Source organism: Notamacropus eugenii, chromosome 6 (assembly GCF_028372415.1).
Source record: "Notamacropus eugenii isolate mMacEug1 chromosome 6, mMacEug1.pri_v2, whole genome shotgun sequence".
Lineage (NCBI taxonomy): Eukaryota > Metazoa > Chordata > Mammalia > Diprotodontia > Macropodidae > Notamacropus > Notamacropus eugenii.
The window spans coordinates 196,707,671-196,725,698 of NC_092877.1; the positions used below are offsets into that span (position 1 = coordinate 196,707,671).

Here is an 18,028-nt window from a genome sequence, read left to right on the forward strand (position 1 = left end):
CACAAAGCATTGTACCAGGTACTAGAAATATAAAAACAGTCCTTACCTTTTGTGCAGCTTCCATTCTACTGGGGGGGAACATCACAGAACACAGAAAGAAAGCACAGGAATGAGTTAAGAAATATGTAGTCACAATCAATCAAGAAGCACTTGTAATAAGTTCTGGGGTTAAAAAAAAAGAAAAGGAAAAAGCGATCCTTTCCCTAAATGATCTTACTTTCTAGTGGGAGAAGCAACATGTTAATAAATAGATACACACAAGTTAAATTCTGGCTGTAAATGAATGTTCTCAATGATAGACAACTTTCATTCTTTGAAGATAGGTTTTGTTTGTTTTGTTTGTTTTTTTAAAAGTGTCTGAAAATCATTTAGGGAAACCTTTCAAGACTTCAGGGACATTTGGTTGCATGGGGGGTCCTCTTCCTTCATGCCAAGAGAGATATAACCCATTCCTGGTTTCATCTGCCCATCTTTGTTTGCTTAATGCTATGGGTGTATTGGTTTTCAATTGTACCTAGGTGGCATGGGGGTTGGAGTGCTAGACTTGGATACCTGAACTTGGATGCTTCAGGGATACCTGAGTTCAAATCCCTCTTCAGGATATGATCCCAAGTCCGGTGTAGTAGAGAAGACTAATGACAACACCAGGATCCTTCCTTCCCCCACGTGCCTCAGCATAGCTACAAACTCCATTTCTGAGAACCACTTCATTCTTCAGTGTAACCTCTGGCAAACAGGAGTCCTCCAATGGCCAGAAATCCATGGACTTCAGTATAGCTCCCAGGAAACAGATAGATGCCAAACCCCTGAGTGCCTAAACTAACAGGCAGCTGCCAGCAGGCAGACCACCATATGCTTCAGGGTATTCCTGGGGAAATGCAAAAACACTCCACTAGATCTTAGTACATACCAGAGATGACCACTGAGATCTCAATTCAGCACCAATTAACCTGCCTGACGCCTATGACCTCCAGCAGCTCCAGCCCCCCCCCCCCATTACAACTTTAGACACAAGGGTCTCCCATGGGCCTCAGAGCAACATGAATAAAGTACCAGGTAAATAGCCAAGTCTTATAGCCCTGGCACAAGAAGCCTGAGACAGTTCCCCTTCCACCCTGGGAGCAGAGCTAAAATTTAAAAGAAAGGAAGAAGACTAAAAAAAGATGAGCAAAAAAAAAAAAAGAAAAACAAAAGAATCTGACCATAGTCCACCATATTATGGTGACAGGGAAGATCAAGATACAACCTCAGAAGAGGATAATGATGTCAAAACCCCTATGGGCCAAATCCCAAAGAAAAATGGCAAGTGGTCTCAGGCCCAGAAAGAACTCATGAAAGAGTTCAAAAAGGAGCTTAAAAACCATATAAAAACAGTAGAAGAAAAATTTGGGCAAAGAAATGAGAGTGGTGCAAGATAATTATGAAAAAAAGAGTCAACAGTTTGAAAAAATATAAAAACTGCTTCAAAAGTAGAATTGGTCAAATGGAAAATGAGATACAAAAATCCACTGAAGAAAACAACTCCTTAAAAAGTATAATCAGTCAAATAGAAAATAAAGTATGAAAGTTAACTGATAAAACAACCTCTTGAAAGTGAGAATTGGGCAAGTGAAAGGTTATAAGTCTATGAGACATCAAGAATCACTCAAACAATTTCAAAAGAAAGAAAAAATAGAAGAAAATGAAAATACCCCATGGGAAAAACAACTGACCTTGCAAATAGAACCAGGAGCAATAATATCTGAATAATCAGACTACCTGAAAGCCATAATCAAAAAGAGGACAGAATCTTTCAAGAAATTGTCAAGGAAAACTGCCAGAAGGCAAAATAAGCATTGAAAAAAAATCCACTGATCATCTCATGAAAGAAATCCTCAAATAAAAACTCCAAAGAATATTACAGCCAAATTTCAGAATTTTCTGGTCAAGGAAAAAATACTGCAAGTAGCCAGAAAGAAACAGTTCAAATATTGAGGAGTCTATGATCAGGATTACACAGGACCCAGCAGCTGCAACATTGAAAGATTAGAGGTCATGAAATGTGATATTCCTGAAGGCAAAGGAGCTAGGACTACAACCAAGAAGCATTACCCAGCAAAACTGCACATAACACATTAAGAGGAGAAATGGTCATTCAGTGAAACAGAAAATTTTCAAGCTTTCATAAGGAAAAGACCAGAATTAAAACAAATATTTGATCTTCAATTTCAAAACCTAAGAGAAGCATAAACAGATTAACAGGGAAAAGAAACCATAAGGGATCCAATAGAGAACTAAACTCTTTACTTTCCTGTATGGGAAGACAATACTTGTAATTTTTAAAAATTGTGTCATTAACAGTATAAATAGAAGGAATATATATAGGCAGAGAGTACAGATATAAGGTGAATTTGAAGGAATGATTAAAAAATAATTAAGGGATGAGAAAGGGTAGTACACTGAATACAGAAGGGAGAGGTAGAATGGGGTAAATTTTATATGAAAAGTTGCAAAGACCTATTACAGTGGAGGGGAAGATGTGAGGGTGGATGATGGGCATCACTTGAACCTTACTCTCATCACTATTGGCTTAAAGAGGGAATAATATACACAATCAGTTGAATATACAGGACAGGGAAATAGGAGGGGAGAAGATAAAATAAAAGACAGGGGCAAGGGAAGAAATGGCAGAAGAGAAGGTAAATTGGGGGAGGTGGCAGACAGAAGCAAAAGACTGGTGAGGTGGGAAGGTGTGAAAGGAGAGAGAGGACAAACAGGAAGAAAAATGGGATGGAGAAAATACACAGTTAGCAATCATAACTGAATGTGAATGGGATGAACTAGCCCATAAAACAGAAGTAGATAGCAGAGTGGATCAAACACCAGAATCCCACAAGATGTTGTTTACAAGAAACACACTTGAAACAGAAAGACACACATAGAGTAAAGGTAAAAATACAATCTATTAAACTTCATCTGAAGCAAAAAAAAAAGCAAATATAACAATCCTGATCCCAGACAAAGTAAAGCAAAAATAGACCTAATTAAAAGTTATGAGCAAGAAAACTACATCTTGCTAAAAGGTACCATAGACAATGAAGAAATATCAGTACTAAAGATATACGCCCCCAGCATCCAAATTCTTAGAGAAGTTAAGTGAGTTATAGGTGTTATGAAATATAAAATGTGTAATTTTGATTATATTAAAACAAAAAGTTTGTTTACAAACAAAACAAATGCAACCAAGATTAAAAGGAAAGCAGAAAGCTGAGAAACAATCTTTATTGCAAGTGTCTGTGATAAAGGCATAATTTCTAAAATATTTAGAGAACTGAGTTAGATTTTTAAGAATACAAGTCATTCCTCAACTGGTCAATGGTCAAAGGATATGAGCAGGCAGTTTCCAGATGAAGAATTGAAAGCTATCTATAAGCATATGAAGAAAGGCTCTAAATCACTTTTGATGAGAGAAATACAAATTAAAACAACTCTCAGGTACCACCTCATAACTGTCAGATTGCCTAATATGACAAAAAAAGGAAAATGATAAATGTTTGGGAGGATGTGGGAAAATTGGGGCACTAATGCACTGTTGGTGGAACTGATCCAGCCATTCTGGAGAGCAGTTTGGAACTATGCCCAAAAGGCAACCAGATTCTGCATGCCTTTGATCCAGCAATACCACTAACAGGTCTGTATCCCAAAAAAGAGAATAGAACTTACATGTGCAAAAATATTTATAGCAATTCTTTCTGGGGAGACAAAATTTTGGAAATTGAATAGATGCCTATCAATTGGGGAATGGCTGAGCAAGCTGTAGTATGTGAATGTAATGGAGTACTATTGTGCCTTAAGAAATGATGAGCAAGAAGATTTCAGAAAAAACATGGAAAGACTTGTACAAAGTGATGCAGAGCAAAATGAACAGAACCAGGAAAACATTGTACAAAGTATCAGCAAAATTGTGTGATGATCAACTATGAATGACTCAGCTCCTCTCAACAACACAATGATCCAAGAAAAGTCCAAAGGGCTCACAAAGGAAAATGCTATTCACATCCAGATAAAGAATTGATGGACCCTGATTACAGATCACAACATTTTCTCACTTGCTTTATTTTTTTCATGTTTTTTCCCTTTTGATCTGTTTCTTCTTTTGCAACTGGGATGAATGCAGAACTATGTTTTACGTGGTAGCACATGTTTAACTTTTATTAAATTGCCTGCCATTTTCAGAAGAGAGGACAGAGGGAGAAAAGTTTGGAACTCAGAATCTTGTAACAGGGAATGTTAGTCTTAGCTTGTAATTGGGGAAACAGAAACAAAATACTATTAAATTAAATGTAGTCAAGGTCTGAGGTCTCTTCTAACTCTAGACTACATGATCCAGTATAACTAAAAGTTTATACTAAACTCTTAGCTGACATATCCCATAGGCCATTTGCATCCTTTATATATAAGATGCTGAAAATTCTGTCGAAAATTCTGTCAAAAATTCTTCAAATAACCTTTTTATGTTTGATTTGTTAGTGTGTGTGGAAAGGAAGGGGCAGAGGGTTGGCAGAAAATGAAAATGTTTTTTCCTAGAAAGATACAATGGTCTTCTCAAAAGACTGATTCAAGGAGGTAAGGAAAAGATTAAAGTCCATTTTGCAAAGTTAACTGAAATGCTATAAACCTGAAACAGGACTGAAAACAAAAGCAAAAGCTGAGGTCACATACAAATCTGAGCCAGAAAAACTAAATACACTGATTTTTACTTAGAATACAGAGTTGAAATTTCTGTAGTATTTCACTGCCCAGGTAGTTCACTGTGTACTAATACACAAATTATAACTATTAGGCTAAAAAGGGCCCAGTAAACTAAGGTATTAGTGACTGATAAGTGCCAAAATGTGCTCTCTTTAAAGAAGTGTTTGTTTTTTATCACAATTGAATCTCTTAACACAAAGGAATAAATCTCTATTGGTAAAAATTTCACACATCATGATCACAGCCGGTGAGAGAAATATTTGGGACCACAAAGGTACCCACCAAACCATGCCCCTATAGGCAACAACGATAGAAAGTCAAGGCTGTCCATAGCAACACATTCATTTTTTTTTTAAGTTTCATTAGCATTATCTATATATCACAGACTTAACAAGACTGGTTAAAATGTGGTTGTACACCAAAGCCTGCCTCTTAACACCAAATCAGTGTACTAGGTTTCATACGTAAGGATACTGCTTCTGACTCACAGTTGGGTATGACTTATGTCGTGTAAGCAACATGACCATCACAGAGACAACCCAGGACCTTGAGTTGAAGAGTATTTGGAATAGACATCCCCCTCCCCCCAGTTAGACCTACTTCAATCACAGTTCACATCATTATCACTGAGGGGAGAAATTATTATGAAGAGAGAACCTGACACATTACCACCAGAGAAAACTGCTGATCAACTATTAACCATCAGATAGACACAGGAACCCTGAGAGTGACAGTACACACACCGCCTTGTCTTACTTCCAGTCTCAAACCTGCAGCCATCATCTAGAGAGGAGTAATTTCTGTGGAAAGTGAGCCAGCCATTCTCACAACTGCCATACCCAGAGCCTCACCGAAGCAGTTAGCTCCCCCTGAGGAAGAGAAAAAAGGCAGGACTTGAGAGGCAAATCAAATCACTGCCCCCTTCCCTCCCACCACCATGACCACCATCTCCCCTCAGATCCTGATGACAGTAGCCTAGAAGCCTGAACCCAAGAGCCTTAGGATGCTGTAGCTGAGTTGCCTTCAGCCATCATCCTGGGAAAGCAATCCCTGTGGGATCTTAGCTTGGTAACTACTCCTGCAGGTCCTGCACAGTCACAACAACCCAATTCCAGAAAATTCTTGCCACCAAAGTCCTTGGCATTGTTGTAGTGATGGGATGTTTTCTGAGATAGTCCTTTCCAACTGTGGATAGTATTCATTGTTAGGAAGTAATTATATATTCGTTTAAATATGTAAGTATAAAGTATATTGGACATCTAGGTGGTACAGTGGATACAGTGTGGGACCTAGATTCAGGAAGACTTCTGGAGTTCAAATCAGGCCTCAGACATTTCCTAACTGTGTGACCCTAAGTGAGTCTCTTTGCCTCAGCTTTCTCATCTGTAAAATGAGCTGGAGAAAGAAATGACAAACTACTTCAGTATCTTTGCCAAGAAAAACCCAAATAGGATCGTGAAGAGTCAGACTCAACAGAAAAGAACTGAAAAAGAATAATGTATGTATAGTTGCTTCAGGTTCTAACTCTGGGGACCAAATGGAACAATTCTACTCCATCTTCTACCTAACAACCTTTCAGAGATTTGAAGAGGACTACCATGTCCTTTTTCTTTTCTTCCTGTCCCCTACCACCCAAAGTCTTTTCTTCTCTAAACTCATTAGTTTAACTCAGCGCCTCTCAAAGTGTAATACAGGGACCCCTGAGGGAATGCAAGGTCAAAATTATTTTCATGATAATATGCTGTAATATTGATATATAATATATATATTATATATGTCATATATATATCACATATATATATATATATATATATATGAAACAGTAGCTAGAATTTAAAAAAAACAAAAACTCTTTGGGGATCCTGAATAATTTTTAAGAGTATGAAGGGGTGGGGCACTTAGGTGGATAGAGCACCAGATCAGGAGTAAGGAGGACCTGAGTTCACATCCTGCCTCTGATATGTACTAGCTGTGTGTCCCTGGGCAAGTCACTTAACCCCAATTGCCTCACCACCACCACCACCCCCCACAAAAAAAAGAGTGCGAAGGGGTTTAAAGACAAAAAAGTTAGAAAACTATTATTTTAACTATTTCTTTATATCATAATTTGGAGTCTTCTTGCCATTTTCATCTTATAATTTTCAACTTAATATCCTTCCTATTGGACACAATACTTTAGATATGGTCTCATCAAGACAGGATGCAATGGAATTGTAACATCTCTTTTCAAAATATTTTATTTCTGCAAATGCAGCCTATGGGTCATTGAGGTTTTAAAACTTTTACCTGACAATATTGTGTTACCCTGAACTTTTAGTCTACAAAATTCCCCAAGTATTTTTCTACTTGAATGATGCATACTCAGACATATACATACACATATGTATATGTATGCATACGTATATATTGCTTAGGGGCAGGGTTGTTTATTTATCTTTAGTACATTCTATTTTATTGGACATAGTTCCAGCTTGTTTAGAATGTTATGGTTTTGCTCTCAGTTGTATTTTCTAATTCTCCCCGCTAAAATAGGGTAAATTTGTATTCTAGCCCCATGAGTGGGCATAGATAGCAGCAGAAATAATATGAACACAACTATATTTTCTGGGGTTGTTATCATCTTCAATGAACTTATTCTTTGGTAAAGAAATCATAAGGAAGACACGATTACCCCTAAAGCTCACAGCTACTGTAATAGAGGGACTGCATGATATGATAGAAAGAGCACTGGACCAGAATCAAGGGTCCAAGATTCATATCGTAAGTCTACCATTTTTTCATTCTGTGATCAGTTTAACCCTTCTGGACGTTATTTTCCTCATCTGCAAAATAAGGGAGTTGAATTATCAGATCTTTAAGTTCTTTCCAGTTCTAAGATTCTGTGATTATTTTTCACATCCAGTTACTGAATTGTAATATAGTTGGCTGGTAAAATTGCTACTGCCGAATCTGCTGCAAAGCAGGAAGAATGGGTCTGAGTGTGTGAAAGTGGGCGTGATTCTGAGGTTTATTTTCCATTTCCTTTTGTTTTCATGAAAAAAAAGATTGTATCTCATAGAATAGGGCTAAAGGAGCAGGATGGGAAGGTAAGTGGTGGTATTTTTTAAAAATTACATGTAGGATTTCACTGTATTAAAATTATTTAAATTTTTCTTAATTTTTCCCCCATATAGACAGAAAGAAAATCACTGGAACATAACTGTCACTAAAAGAATCGAGCATGGATGTTTTCACCCAAAATATTTAATGACTAAAGAAGTAGAAGTTGGGAAATCCTTAAGTATAAACTGTACCCATGATTACTACCAGACAAAGGCCTATATATCTTTACTTAAGGTAACAATTCTTGAAAAATTCTATTAAGGACTGACGGGGAGACCCAGAATTCAAGAAATCTTTGTCATGTAATGCCTTTGTTCAACAACAGTTATAGGGTTTTCAGTTGGAGGGCTTTTTTGTTCCTTTTTTTCATAGTAAATTCTCAATCTCCATTGGGATTTTTTTAATTGGAGCAGAAGACTTGAGTTTGAATCTGTCATAGAAGTTGTATAAAATTGTGAGAAAGATTTATCTGAATATTAAGAACTGAGACAATTTAAATGCTGAGAGAAAATGTGCCAGAAAATTTTGGTTTTACCTTATTCCCTTAGGAATTCACCACAAGATAAGTAATCTTTTTGCAATTAACTGATGTTAGATGCTACTGCTAACTAGAAATTGATAAAAAATGAAAATAGGGTCCTTAAAATAAAGTGAAAGGGAAAATATGATTTGCTTGATGGAAACCCAGCTTGCTATATGCAGAACAAAGCACCCCTACATATGAAATGGTAGTAATCCTGGAATCCCAGATCCCTTTCAGGTAGTTAGCTTCTGCTACTGCTGGTCTATTCTTTTTTTTTCTTTTTATTAAATTATTTTATTTGTTTTCAGTGTTCTATAATCACTTCCATATATCTTAGATATTTTCCCTTCCCTCCCCCTCCTTCCCCCTTCTCACTCCACTCCCTCCCTGAGACAGCATACAATTTTATATAGGTTCTACAAATACATTCTTATTAAATATATTTTTCACCTTAGTCATGTTGCACGGAAGAATTAAAATGAATGGGAGAAATCATAAATCAAACCAAAACATAATACAAAAGAAAATGGTCTGCTTCATTCTGCAATCCAATTCACAGTTCTTTCTCTGGAGGAGGAAGGCATTTTGCTTCAAGAGTCCATTGGGAACTTTTGAAATCCTTGCATTGCAATGAAGTACTAAGTCTCTGTTGGTCCATTCTTGCTTTATTATAGGTAGGTGGGCCCTGGGCAGTGGGTTAGTTAGTTGGAGAAATGTGAACAGCAATGTCCAAATTTTCAAAACCACATAGTTGGCATAAACTGGCCTACATGAAAGTAGCAAAAGATGTGTGGTGGATATGAATCCTGTTCCACCACAACCATTCTTAATTGGGTTTCATATTGAAGATATGACTTCTTTTTGTGACTCAGATAGATGAACTAAGAGGAGTTTATCATGTAGACATATCATTTTGTATAGATGAGTGCAGATATCTGGGACAATCATCTCCTGAGTACTGCCTGCTAGTTCTGGGTTTCCTGCTTGTCCTTGGCAGGCCAAGGGAACAAGACCATGAACAGTAGTCATGCACTACCTCTAACTGTCATCCTTCCCATGAGAAACAGTGGACTTTCAGCTCAAGTCAATTTTTAAATTGATTTGATTAAAGCCAGTGTGTTTAAACTAATTTGCTTAATGATCAACTTGCCTGATACTACTAAGGATTTTTGCAGCATTTTAATTTTTTTTTACCTTAAAGATCTCTTTAAAAATTACTTTTATAACTTTATATCCTGCTAAGTAAGCATTTTTGTATCACATTGGTACATTTTTTTATTTTTAATTTTGTTTACTTTTGAATATTTTTAACTAATTTATCTAAAATATTGTTGCAACCAAAAAGCACCTATCAAAATAAGCATTTAATATTAGAGCAGTGATGATTTAATGACTTTTAAATACGCTGACCCCCATTTTTATTTTTTTCTCTTGTTTCATCTAGCTTTGTGAATTTGATTGATTTATCAGTTGAAAGGTATTATGAGTTGTGGAAAGAGCAATATTTCTTAATTTGTTTCTTCATTTGGCCACTGAGCACCTGTGAGACTGAGAACAAGTGACTATCTTTGACCCTCAGTTTCTTCACCAGGTCAATAAGAAAGAGATTACTTGTACTAACGTCCTCACATGGATGTTGTCCAGAAACTTTATAAACCATTAATGCTCCATTGATTTATAAGCTATCATTGTTAATAAGCCTATTAAGACATACTCACTGGTCACTCCTGCTAATAAAGCATCGTCTACTGGAGAGTAAGCTCCACTGCAGTTTATTTTTTATGATGTTATAAACATGGCGTGATAATGTATCATAAAATAGTAGCAGACACAAAGAGTAGCCCCAGGGGTATGAGCAGCTGCATGAAATTAGTTTCAAATACTTACATTAAGACTCCAGACATGGACCATTGTTAGCCTTTCTGCACCCTCTTTTGAAAGAGGGATAAGTGTTTTCTGTTAATGCTGTGCATCTTCAGTACTTTATCCAGATACTGTTTATTGAATGAACTTCCTAATCTTAAATGGACACTAGTTACATATCTGATGGAGTGACCACCAATGGTATTGCTTTTGTCCAGTCTATGAGCATGTTTTCATAGGAGTTCTACATTTTTGCTCAGATTATTAATAAAACTAAAAATAACACACTTATGTATAACAATTAAAAGTTTGTACAAAACACTTAACATATTTTGTCCTATATGAACTCTACAACAGTTCTGAGAGGTAAGTGTTCTTTTTCTCAATGCCATTCTATATTTAGGGAAATTGAAGCTCAGAGAGCCTAAATGATATGCCCAGGGTCATATAATTATTAAACATTTGGGTGGGATTCAAGTCCAGATTTTCCAGATGTCCTTGGGGATAGCTAGGTGGTGCAGTTGATAGAGTATTGGACCTGGAGTCTAGAAGACCAGGTTAAAACTAGCCTCAGACACTTGCTACCTGTGACCCTAGGCAAGTAGATTTACTGCTGTTTGCCTGTTTCCTTATCTTTAAAGTGTTAGTTGTCATTATTACGCTTACTGGTCAAATCCAGTTCTCAATCTGCTATCCTATACCACTTTTCAAATAGTTTAGAACCTAGTGAAGATGATCGTTCTTTTGGTACAGTCTAGCATTCCAAAAAGTATTTAAAAAAAATACAAACCAACAACGCTATAACTGGGATGAGTACCAAAACTCAGAGAGGAACAAATCTTCAAAGTAGAGTTGTCATCTTTTCCTTAGTATTGTTTCAGACAGTTGGCTTGTTGACTTCTCCTCATTCACCGAAAGAAGTGAAAGAAGGATCCTTCCTGAGTTGTGGTTGGAAACTCAACATTGAAGGCTTGGATCATTGCCATTTCAAAGCTAGTCATCACTGACCAAAGACAAGGGAGGGGAAGGTATCGTGGAGTGGGGGTGGATTTCAGCTTCCTCACCTTCTAAACTTTGTTTTTATTTGCTACATGCAACAAAGACATGGGTTTTCTTTTTCCTCAGATCTCAAATGGGGTACATTGCTTGAACATTACTAAAGTATTATTAGAGATGAATATGTTGAATAAAAAGGAAGGTGAAATGAACATTTATTGAGTATCAATTATATGTTAAGAACTTTATAAATATTATCTCAATTGATCTTCATAATAAGCATGTGAAGTAGGTGCTATTATTACCCCTTTTTGCTGGTGAGGATACTGAAGCAGACAGTATGTTAGATTATGTGACTCACCCAGAATCATACAGCTAGTAAGTATCTGAGATTGGATCCAAACTCAGGACTTCTTGACTCAAGGCATATCCACTATACCACCTAGCAATCACTAGTATTATCCTGTAAAATTTTTCTAGCAGTAGCAGCACCATTGTGTGTGCATGTGTGTGTGTGTGTATGTGATTCAATTTTGGTCCATGGCTAAGAAAAATGCTATTTTCTTTAACCTGCACTGTTCTCCACACTGGCATGGTAAAGGAGATGTTTACAAAATCTCTAAGGAGTATGATGATACCATTAAGCTAAAACAAAATACTTAAAATTACTGACTATGAAGAAATGGTTGTTTCCTAATATTTATGATAATACCAAATATTATTTTAGAGATCCAATAGTCTTATACCTGTACAAATAATCGTTGACTATTACAATTTTTTTTGATTCATCATTTGCTACTTCTTACTTGGTTTAATTTTTGAAAGGCAGAACATCTTTCATCATATAATTAGAAAGCATTATTGTTCAGTCATATCTGACTCTTTGTGACTCCATTTTGGACTCTCTTGGTAAGAATATGGGAGTGGTTTGCCATTTCCTTGTCCAGTTCATTTTACAGATGCTGAAATGGGACGGGGGCAAGCAGGGTGAAGTGACTGCCCAGGGTCACAAGGCTAGTAGGTGTCTGAGGCTGTTCTTGAAATCGTGAAGATGGCTCCTGCTGATTTTAAGCCCAACGCTCCATCCACTGCGCCACCTAGGTTCCTAAGACTGCGCATGAAACGGATGTGAACTCTGCTTTTGCTCACGTAACGTAGTTAAACTTCTTTGTTTTATAAACGTACAGGACTGCTCTCCGATTCCTGGGAATCACAAGCCGTATATCAGGAAGAATGCTGTGTTGAGGGATGCAGGAAATTATACCTGTGTATTTCTCCTTTTTAAAAATAGAAGATCATTTAATGTGACTAAAACTTTCAATGTAAAAATAAAAGGTAAGAATAATTCTGGAAACTGAAGGGTTTTTGAATGAGAAGTTTGTTCTGTCTTTGTCTGATGGTAGTCAGGAGACCTGTAGTCGACCAAGAGGCTTGTGAGCACAGACAACCAATGACTGAAACAAACCTTGTTTTCAGCTCTTACTCCATGGAAGAAACAGAAGTTATTTTCAGTAGTAAAGAAACATTTTTATGAGTCGATATTTATTTTATGATGAAAATGCTTTTACTTGCTGATCTTTTGGTGAATTTGAGTAAGTTAGAGCCTTGGGTATAATTTACACTTTAGTACTTTATGAGCTACTGAATTCTTTCAGTATTGTTCATATTTATTATTTTGTACAGCACAATGCTACTCCATTCCATTTATATATTAGAATTTGTTTAACTATTCCCCAAATAATGGATAATCTATTGTATTTCCAGTTACTTGATAGGACAAAAAGTTGGTTGTTAATATTTTGATATGTGAATGAGATCCTTTTTTCTGTCTTTGACTTCTTTGAGATATGTTTGACAGTAGCCTCTCTGGATTGGAGTGTATACATTGCAGTAATTTGCACACCCCATCCCCCCTCCCCATTTAATTCCAAATTGTTTTCCAGAATAGTTGAACCTACTTAAAGGTCCACCAGTGGTGTATTGGCATGCTTATCATCCTGCAGTCTGTTTGAGGTTGATCCTCTTTTCCAGTTTGTTGAGTGTGAAGTTAAATCTCAGAAATGTTTTAATTTGCATTTCTCTCATTATGAGTGATTGGAAAAAATATTTTATATAGTTGTTAATAGCTACAATTCTTTTGAGAATTTATATCTGTTGCCCAATTATGCATTGAGGAATGGCTCTTGATCGCATGTATTATATTCACCTAGCATTTTACATGATACATATATATATGTGTGTGTGTGTGTGTGTATCTACTATGCATGTGAATTTCCTCTTTATATTGCATGTCAAACTGTTATCAAAGATACTTGATTCAAATATCATTTCTTGCCCCCTTGACAGTTTCCCTTTCTTGTCTTCACTGTAATGATTTTGTACCTGCAAAAGATTTTTAATTTCATGTAATTGAAATAGTTTTGGTTTTATTTTTTATCTTTTGTGATCACTCCCATCTGTGGTTTGGCTAAGAATTCTCTTTTTAAGAAAAAGTTTTGAATAGTTGTTCTATCTTTTTCTTTCTAATTTAAAAAGATATGCTTCACAATTAGATAAACTATCTATTGGAGATTAGCTGTGATATATGGCATAAGATGCCAGATTAAAATTTTTCCTTGTTTTTTTTCTTTTGACAAAACTGCTTCCTAGTTTTTTATTTCTGTTTTTTCTTATTCATTAGGGAATTCTTTCAAAAGCAGTTTATGTTTTTGCATTTTTTAAGCATTAGGCTGTTGAATTTATTTTGATTCTTGTTTATCTAACCTTTACCACTGATCTAATTTTCTGTTTTTTAACTTGTACTAAATGAATTAGATGTTTGTTGTTTTATGATATGGTTTGATTTCAAGGAATGCTAATTCCACTTCATTTTTACTTTTGAGATTCTAGACTGGACTCTATTCATTCAAATAAATGTTTTTATTTTCTCCAGTTCTATAAACTGACTCCTTGGTGGTTTGATTACTATAGCATTAATATATAAATTAAATTAGGTAGTGCCATCCTTTTTATTGTATGTATAGGAGCCAGCCATGTGAAAAAAATATTCTGCTAGTTACTTGTCTTTTTTTAAATTTCTATAATGAGAATGTCATAGCTGTTATTGTTTTTTCATATGTCTTGGTAATTTAACTCCCAGATAACTTAAGCATTTTCTAAGTATTATGGGATGGAATGAAAAAATTGCTAAATGAAAACATGTCATAAATGTGGCAAGCATAGGAACTTCTAGTGTGTTTTATATAGTTCATATACCTTTATGTGTACATTAGAAAAGTACTGTACTGGAATAATCATTTTTTTCTCTCTAAAAAAACAGATAACACAGATATAATGCCAACACTATACGGGAACAGCATTAATTATGTTGAAGCTGAATTAGGTATATTAATAATACACATATATCCTATGTTTATATGAAAGTGGCAAGATTATATGAAGTGGTGAGTTTATATCCTATGTTCATATGAAAGTGGTAAGTTTATACAAAGTTAGTGAAAAGAACAGAGTTGGGTTTCAAAGTTATTGTTATTCAGTTGTTTCAGTCATGTCTGACTCTTTGTGACACCATTTGAGGTTTTCTCGGCAGAGATACTGAAGTGGTTTGCTGTTTTCTTCTCCAACTCATTCTACAGATGAGGAAATTGGGGCAAATAGGGTTTCAAAGAATAATTAACTAACCTTTGGCCAAATGAATTAGGTCAACTACATGAGGTGGTCAAATACCTAGGTCAGTGATCTGTCATTGTGCTGATGATGCTATCTTACTGGGGATATTAAAATTTCTCTTCATAGTATTTGAGAGTTGGAAGGGACCTCAACTATTTCATAATCCAACCTGTATTGAAAAGGAATCTCCTTGCTAATATATCTGAAAGTGGTCATCCAGATTCTGCTTGAAGATTTCCAGTGATAGGGAAATCACCATCTCTTAAAGCACTCTATTCTAGTTTTGGATAGCTTTAAGTATTGGGGAGTTTTCCCCAATATCAAACTTAAATTTGCCTTTCCACAATTTCTACCCATTGTCTCTAGTTCTTCCCTCTGAGATGAAATATAACAAGCTCAATTCCTCTTCTGCAGTACATTCCTGTGGATATTTTTGAAGATAGCCCTTATACGTCCTCTCTTGTCTCATGTCTTCTCTTTTTTAAGCTAAACGTTGCCAATTCCTTCAATCACAGCCCTTCACAATCTTAATTATTCTTCTCTAGATGCACTGTAAGCCACCAATGTCCTTCAAGTATGGTGTGTAGAATACAGCATAATACTTGAGTGTTTTGTAGACTGCCTTGTGGTGACATTACAATTAACCTGTTTGGTTGTAAAGTTAGGAAAAACACCATGAAAAAACATTCCATTTGGTCCTGCTACTTGAACATAGAAAATTGGTTGATTTCTGGATTCTAAATAAGAGGAAAGTGCATTCATAATATGAAGGAATGGTTAGAGTGCTGGCCTTGGAGTTAGGAAGACCTGGCTTTAAATTTTCTGACACTATATAACCATGGGCAAGCCACTTAACTTGTCTTATTCTCAGCTAGTTTATCCATGAAATAATATGAATAACAACCTCATAGATTGGTGGTGAAGCTAAAATAATATAACACTTTGTGAGTTTTAAAATTTTATACAAATGTCAGCTGTGTGACCTGAGCAAGTTATTTAAATTTTCAGAGTCTCTACTTCCCAATCTAATAGACTAGATTAACTGTAAAGTCTGGTCTAGCTCTCAAATGATTCTTGAAACTGATTTTACTCTCTCTGAACAACTTTCTCAGTCAATGCAGCTTGACACCTTTTCTATAATTTATAGTCTTTAAGAGAGTTGCTTAGGGACGCTGGCTCGTTAAGTGACTTGATGCTCAGGTTCACCCAGTCAATTTGTATCAGAGCTAGTACTTGAACTCAGGTCTTTCACACTCTAAGCCCAATCCTTTTTCCACTGTTCTTTATTTAATGAGTTGTACTGGTTGACCTTTGAGATCTTTTCTCACTCTGATCAAATATGATTCTATAGCATAGCCTTTTATATCCTATCCTGGGAACCTAAACCACCCTTGATGGCATTATTGACATGGAATAACATATTCTATTTTCTAAACCATCAATTTAAAAATAAAATTTTGGATGATATCCTATTTGTAAAATTAGGAACAACTTAAAAATAACCTAATTTTTCTATTTCCTATGTTTGCATTTTTTGAAATCAGGTTTCTCAAAATAAGACTTGAATATTTACACTTTTTAAGAGCCTAGTTCTGTGTGCTTCAAATATATTGGTAATGATGGGAATTTGGGTAGTACAAATCTCTTAATGTTGTCTGGAGGAAAATTGTAGCTTTGTGATTCTGATAAACAGGAAATCTTCCCTTAATATAGTGTATCTTTTTCTAGGGAAAGAGAAAACACTCAACTGTACTGCTTTATTGAGGGACCCTACTGGTATAATTTATTGGAATGAAGAGCACGATAATGATACTAATATATATAAAGAGAAGCTAATATCCAGGTGGTATATGAGTGTCCTTTATAAAATGTCAAATTAATTTTCATGTAATATTCTGACTTGTAGCAAGCCATTTTATTCACCAAATCATATTTAGTACTTGACTAGTCTGATTGTGCGGGAAATTACTACAGACCTTCAAACCAAAAAGAACAGGTAGAAGAGTGACCACATAAGCTAGACTATACACAGAACTGTGTTAATGTGAAAAAAATGGAAATTCTCTGTAAGGTTTCCCAGCCATCCACTTATCCAGGATCATTTTGATCTATTTATAGATTATATTCTAAAAACAGTTATAGACATTTTAGAGCTCAAAGGGGTGTTATAGATTTAATTCATTTCTTTTAATTTCCTTTGATCAGCATGAAAAAAAAAACACTTAAAGCTTGGCCTTTTCAGCAGACATCTGGGTAGCTACATAGTAGTCTACAGACTTGGGAACTTTAGGGGTATGTTTTCCTACTTCTGAACATAGAGGAATTCCTTAGGGACTCTATTCCTTAATATCATGGAACCATGGAAAGAACGTTGGGTAGCGGCATCTGCCCAAGCCAGATGTAAGTGTATTCTTCTATGCTAATCAAAGAAAACCTACTCATTTTGGGTCTCAAAATCAGAAGACTAAGGTTACTTCCAACCTCTCCTACTTAATCTTGTGCAACACTGGTCTAGTAACCTATTTTCTTCACCATCAGTTTTCTTGTTTAGAGAATAGGGATAATAACATCTACACTATCTTGACTTCTAACTTCCAATTCCACATAGTGTCTCATGAGTTGAACTGACAGAAATGATGTATAGGAGGATGTGGTACGATTGGCTATGGAGTCAATAGACCTGGGTTCAACACCCACCTCTATTTACTATCTGTGTGACCTTAGGCAAATCAATTAACCTTTGTAGACCCCAGTTTCCTTGTTTGTAAAATGAGAGAATTTGATCAGATAGACTTTGAGGGCCCATCCAGCTCACATTTTGTGATCCAATGATTTTTAATGATGAAAATGAAAATCATGATAGCATTTACTTTGGCATTTTTATTTGAGCATACTACAGACTCCCTACTAAAGGTTTTTGCATGATTCTCTGAGGAAGGAGAGAGATTCCTAAAAATGCTAAGAACATCTATATCAAGCTACAAATCCCCACCCAAATTTTATGTAGGTCTTCTAGCTGAATAATATTCCTTTTTCTAGTGAAAATTATGGAGACAAATTAATATAATAAAATGAATACTCAGCTGAAAATCAAGAGATATATTCACTATCTGAATGACTGAGGAAAGTACTTCAGGACTTTAA

At 35.6% G+C, this 18,028-nt stretch overlaps 1 protein-coding gene across 2 annotated transcripts in view; it reads left to right on the forward strand.

Moving 5' to 3' along the window:
- The window catches only part of IL18R1 (interleukin 18 receptor 1), a 47,242-nt gene that overhangs the window by 14,572 nt on the left and 14,642 nt on the right, over nt 1–18,028 (forward strand). For both annotated transcript variants that reach the window (XM_072621726.1, XM_072621727.1), the window contains 4 exons: nt 7,905–8,067; nt 12,403–12,550; nt 14,535–14,597; nt 16,613–16,727. In XM_072621726.1, coding sequence (XP_072477827.1) covers nt 7,905–8,067; nt 12,403–12,550; nt 14,535–14,597; nt 16,613–16,727 — 489 coding nt within the window. The remainder of the gene's footprint in view (nt 1–7,904; nt 8,068–12,402; nt 12,551–14,534; nt 14,598–16,612; nt 16,728–18,028) is intronic.